The following is a 6132-nucleotide window of genomic DNA, read 5'->3' on the forward strand; positions in this document are numbered from 1 at the left end:
ACTAAATAATCATGAAAATGTCACCCCCATTCACATCCACTTTACATATTGACAAACAAATAGCTTTTTCTTCAGCGCATCAACAGGTTGGAATCTACAACAAAGTTTGGTAAAATCCCAGCAATGTACATTGATCGCTCAGATTATTTTCTCAGCAAAAATGCAGTTACTCTTTAAAATGAGAGTTAAATAGGAAGTAACTTTATTTAGCCCTTTTATACAGAATTCTGACTTGTATTTATCTTTTTCTATACAGGTGCATTGAGGAACCAAGTGTTTGGTCAAGTTGCTCTTTATAAGTACAACTGATCTACGTGGGAAATGAGTCATATAGGAGTCTTAGGTGACTGAAAGTCTTTATTGCAGTTCACTGGAGGATTCACACAGGACACAAGACATATCAGTGCTCTTATTGTTTGGGATCCTCTTCAACATTGATCCATCCTCAGAGGACAACAGGAGAGAAGTAATTTCAGTATTCTGGAAGTGAAAAGTCCAACCCCTGTACACATAAGATGAGTCATTTTAAAAGTTGTTTCTTCTTTGGAAAGTGACAGGTTTTACAATGACGGCAAAACGTATCACACAGCAGGAGACGGACACTGGTGAGAAACCATTTCAGTGTTCTGAATGTGACAAACCTTTTACATCAAAGAGTAATCTTATAAAACACAAGAAGATTCACACCGGAGAGAAGCCATATCAGTGTTCTGAATGTGACAAAGCATTTATAGTGAAGGCAGATCTTATCAGACACCAGAGGGGCCACACTGGAGAGAAGCCATATCAGTGTTCTGAATGTGACAAAGCTTTTCAACATAAGGAAGGTCTTAAAATACACAAGATGATTCACACTGAAGAGAAACCTTTTCAGTGCTCTAAATGTGACAAAGCTTTTCTACGGAAGGCACAGCTAATCAAACACCAGTGGGTTCATACTGGAAATAAGCCATATCAGTGTTCTGAATGCAGCAAAGCTTTTACATCGAAGTCAGGTCTTATCTCACACCAGAAGATTCACACTGGAGAGAAGCCATATCAGTGCTCTGAATGTGATAAATCTTTTGCACAGAAAGCTCATCTTACCTCACACCAAAAGATTCACACTGGGGAGAAGCTGTATCAGTGTTCTGAATGTGATAAAGCTTTTACACATAAGGAAAGCCTAATATCACACCAGAGGAGTCACACTGGAGAGAAGCTGCATGAGTGTTCTGAATGCGGCAAAGCTTTTGCAAACAAACAACAGCTTTTCTCACACCAGAAGGTTCATACTGGAGAGAAGCCATATCCATGTTCTGAATGTGGCAAAGCTTTCCCATTGAAGCCAAGTCTTATCAGACACCAGAGAATTCACACTGGAGAGAAGCCATATCAATGTTCAGAATGTGGCAAAGCTTTTAGACATATTGAAAGCCTTACTGTACACCAGAAAGTCCACACAGGAGAGAAGCCATACCAGTGTTCTGAATGTAACATAACTTTTGCATTGAACTCAGAGCTTATCATGCACCAGATACGTCACACTGGAGAGAAGCCATATCAATGTTCTGAATGTGATAAAGCTTTTACACATAAGTCACAGCTTTTCAGACACCAGAAAAGTCACACCGGAGAGAAACCATTTCAGTGTTCAGAATGTGACAAAGCTTTTGCAGTGAAGTCAAGGCTTATCATACATGAGATGATTCACACTGGAGAGAAGCTATATCAGTGTTCTGAATGTGACAACGCTTTTACTGTCAAGAAGGCATTTATCAGACATCAGAGGATTCATGCTGGAGAGAAGCCATATCAATGCTCTGAGTGTGACAAAGCTTTTACAATGCGGCCAGAGTTTATCAGACACAAGATGGTCCACACTGGAGAGAAGCCATATCAATGTTCTGAGTGTGGCAAAGATTTTTCACGTAAGGAAAGCCTAATCAGACACCAGACAGTCCATTCTGGAGAGAAGCCATTTCAATGCTCGGAATGTGATAAAGCTTTTAAGCATAAGGAAAGCCTTGTTATACACCAGAAGGATCACAAGGGAGAGAAGCCATATCAGTGTTCAGAATGTGACAAAGCTTTTATAGTAAAAAAAGATCTTATCAAACATCAGAGGATTCACACTGGAGAGAAGCCGTATGAGTGTTCTGAATGTGATAAAGCTTTTACACAGAAGATAGGTCTTATCAGACACCAGAGAGTCCACACTGGAGAGATATATCAGTGTTCAGAATGAGATAAAGCTTTTATGATTAATTCCAGGCCAATCAAACACTGGAGGATTCACAAGCTTCAGCTGCAGTAAGACAATTCTGGTAGAAGGGGGAATGTTACATGGATAACAGCTAAGCCACAATGAAAGTGTTGCATGTGTCTCCTCACTTTCACACCTCATGTCATCCCACAAATGAGTGAAAAGTATAATGCTGCTTTGTAAACTAAAAACTACAAGCAAACAAGAATGTAATGGATGAATTCCTTGATATTAGTGCGTATCTCCATCTTCACACACCAACATTTTACCTTTAATCGTTTTTTCAGGGAAGCATCAATGACTGAACTGTTTCCTCACGATTCTCATCTTACTCGGCTCTTGTTTATGGAGGTTTAATGGAAAACATAAAGCATTCTCATCCTTTACTAAGTGAGCTGTGTTCCCAAGTGCTTTTTCATTGCCAGATCCTGAGCTAATACAATAACAACACTGCCTCAGTGCCAGAGACTAGGTAGTGGTCAAGTGGCATCTTGCCAAGTCTTGGAGTCCTAGGGGGGAAAGTACTTTCCATATTCTTCTGACTATTGATACATCATCAGTGATGCTTCAGGGTTCCAGCACATCCTACCTTGTCCACATCTCCCATTATACAACCCACCTCCCCTTTCATGGTTCACGCCTTATTTTAACATTCCACATCCTTCCTTGGATGACATCTTTACAGTCAGGTCTGCGGCTGGGGCACCAGACAAGAAGTCTTTGTTCAGTGAGAAAGCAACTTCCTAAGGTGGCATAAGCCTTCCAACAGAGAGTTGCTGCAGTTTTTTGGGATGAGCTTGACAGTACCACTTAAACCCAGCTGGTCCCATGTGAGTTCCATCCAGTTTTGTGACAAGTCTAAGGGATCCTATCAGGTGAAGATTGGATGTCCTTGTTATCTTATTTCTCTGTCCAGCTATTGCTCCTCTCCATAGACATATCACACAGGACAACTACAAGAGATCTGATCTTACAAAGTGCTGAGTGTGCGGTCATATTCCTACAGATGGGTTCTCTTTATTGACTCTGAGTGGACAGATCTCTTTTTTTTGGAAGTTTGTGAAAAACAATATTTGATCCTAGAAATGTTACGGCGTTGGCCCTAAAGTGTAACTACAGCAAAATCAATGATGACATAAATGCTGAAATCTGTCATTACCACTTTATTCCTCGGGACTTTCTCCCTAAACCCCTCGAGCCCCAGAGAGGTTTTCCCCCATTTTTGGCAATGTCCCAGTTCTGCATATTTTATCTTTAGCATTTGTAGTCTACCCAAATGTATTATACTTCGGTGTTTTTGGGACAAATAGGGCTTTTATTCAGTAGGAGATTTGAATGCTTACTTTATATTTTTATTTCATTGGCTTTTATTAGTAATAAATTGTAATTTGAAAAAAAATAAAACCTTTCCCTGTAATTTTTCCCAATGCAGTGTTAAGGTCATTTGTGCTTCCCCAAATTTTTAATTTCAAAAAATAATCAACAAAGTCTGCTGATTAAAAATGATTTCACATTAGTGGATTGTTTATGTAATTATCCACATTGTACTTTAGGAGAGCTTTATTCCCCTTGTGTTCTATACTTTGTGTATAGAAATCCCTCAGCACAATAAACCTCCTACAATTCAAATTGTGCAGCTAGCATATAATGTGTTCCCACATGGAAACCGTAAATCACAATACAAAATGCAGCGCAGCAATATAAACTCCAATGGTGCTAATAATACAAATGTGCATATATGAATAGTGAGAACAGAAATGGTGTTTGTGACAATAAATATGTGCTACACCCAATATCTTCGCAATGCAGACACATAAATAATCACAGACTTGCACATAACAGTGCTGAAATAAATAGAAATACCACATAAAATGTACTCAATAGTGAACCGTCCCTTTAAATCTCAGATATCTTCACATGTGCTTGTGCAGTATGTCTCCTATATATCGTGATCCAAATACACCGGCAACAAGTGTCTCCATTGATGGTATAGCAGAGCTGACAGCAGAAGTGGCTCCATCACCTGAGGTGGTGTCACAGAACTGCATGGCGGCTGACTATCCCTTGGAAGATCAAGGTGGAGTCTACAAACTGGTGTCACATAGAGAGTGTTGTCCATTTATATGAGAACATGAGGATCTGAGAAGGAGATATCTACACAAGGTAAAGGAGATCCAACAGGCACCTGGGTGGGGGAAGTTGGATCCAATGTTTTTGGATGGGCTGAGCTGGAACTTGGTGGGTTTGCTGCTTAAGCCTTTAGATGTTACTAATAGTTCTGATAGTAATTCTACACATTGCTGGGATTTCTCTCACTGCCAGAGTGGAGTTGGCCTCCACTGAACAAGGCTCATTTTAGGCCTTCAGCCTGGACATAGTTACATAACTAATCTGATAGAAAGAAGACACAAGTCCATCCAATTCCACCAATAGAGGGGGGAGGGGACACACACATAGAAACCTTCCATATACACGATCCTATACCCACAGCTCATCCAGAGGAAGGAAAATCCAATCTGCTCAAAGGAAAATCATTCCTTCCTGACCCCCCGAGAGGCAATCGGATATTCCCGGGATCACCTTCCCTATAAATGTTCTATCCAGTTTTATTCTGTATATCCAAGAAAGGATCCAGGACTTCTGTAACGCAATCCACCAAAAACACAGCAGGGGGGGGCTTAGATGTGCTGAAGCACCCCCAAAATTCCCTCCGCACCCCTATAGATCCCCCATGGTCACAGTCAGGTCTTGAATATCTCTTTTTGTGTATCAGTTGCCCAGAACTGGGAGTATTGTAGATCCCAGACAGGGGACTTTGTCCTGATGTGCGGAGGGATCCAGCGGCTCAGAACTGCAGACCCCGATGCTGTGGTTCTAGTTGTGGCTGCAGGGACCCCGGTGGATTGCTATCTCCCTGTGCCCAGAAGAAGTCCTCTGAGGTCCTCGGGGTGAAGTGGTCACACCGGGAGGAGGATTGCAGCTGCCGGCATCCTCCCCATATCACAATGATCAGCCGGAGATTCAGCAGCTATACAGCCACTCCATCCCTTCCACAATTGGAGGAAGGGGGTCCCCCCATCCCGCTGTCCCCTTTCCTGGCCCCTCCCATCCCACCGGGGAGCCGGGACTCATCCAACTGGTGGCATCCTGAGCAATGAGCAGACACAAAGGAACTGATGTTGTCCCTCCTTCTCTGTGACATCAGAACCCGGAACCAACCAGGATTCCATCCCTTCCGCTTCTGCTTTGGTGACAACCTGTTAGTGGCTTGTCCAGCATGCCATCCAAGCCGTGTCACTTTTCTCCGATGCTTTGGAGGCCAGAGGAGGGGTCTAGGATCTTATAGAGGCCACACCTCTCCATAAAGAGGACCTGTCCCAGCCCATGATATCACCAGGTGAGCTGTTCATCCCGTGTCCTAGCAAGAGAGTTACCACCATCCAAAATAAAGGGGCGTGTTAGAGAGAGAAACCTATTCTAAAAGGAATGAGAGTGACTCCGCCCCCTGTGCTCATACATGTAGGCCCCGCCCACACATGTACACAGTGATGTCCCCCCGCACTCAAACATGTAGGTCCCGCCCACACATGTACACAGTGATGTCCCCCCGCACTCACACATGAAGGTCCCACCCACACATGTACACAGTGATGTCCCCCCGCACTCACACATGTAGGTCCCACCCACACATGTACACAGTGATGTCCCCCCGCACTCACACATGTAGGTCCCGCCCACACATGTACACAGTGATGGTACCCGCACTCACACATGTAGGTCCCGCCCACACATGTACACAGTGATGTCCCCCCGCACTCACACATGTAGGTCCCGCCCACACATGTACACAGTGCTGGCCCCTCGCACTCATACATGTAGGTCCCACC

The 6132-nt window shown here is 43.3% G+C and overlaps 1 protein-coding gene across 1 annotated transcript; it reads left to right on the forward strand.

The window, feature by feature from the left end:
* Positions 1-352: 352 nt before the first annotated feature.
* On the forward strand, positions 353-3672 carry LOC149470557 (uncharacterized). Its single transcript, XM_089662228.1, has one exon. It carries the CDS (start codon positions 566-568, stop codon positions 2225-2227), a length of 1662 nt encoding a protein of 553 aa, XP_089518354.1. The 5' UTR covers positions 353-565; the 3' UTR covers positions 2228-3672.
* The last annotated feature ends 2460 nt before the right edge of the window (positions 3673-6132 follow it).

This window comes from Staurois parvus, unplaced genomic scaffold, assembly GCF_062004578.1.
Source record: "Staurois parvus isolate SC_StPar_1 unplaced genomic scaffold, SC_StPar_1.0 ptg000038l, whole genome shotgun sequence".
NCBI lineage: Eukaryota > Metazoa > Chordata > Amphibia > Anura > Ranidae > Staurois > Staurois parvus.

Coding starts and splice junctions, on each gene's coding strand:
- LOC149470557 (XM_089662228.1), top strand. CDS start 566: ATGACGGCAAAACGTATCACACAGCAGGAGACGGACACTGGTGAGAAA.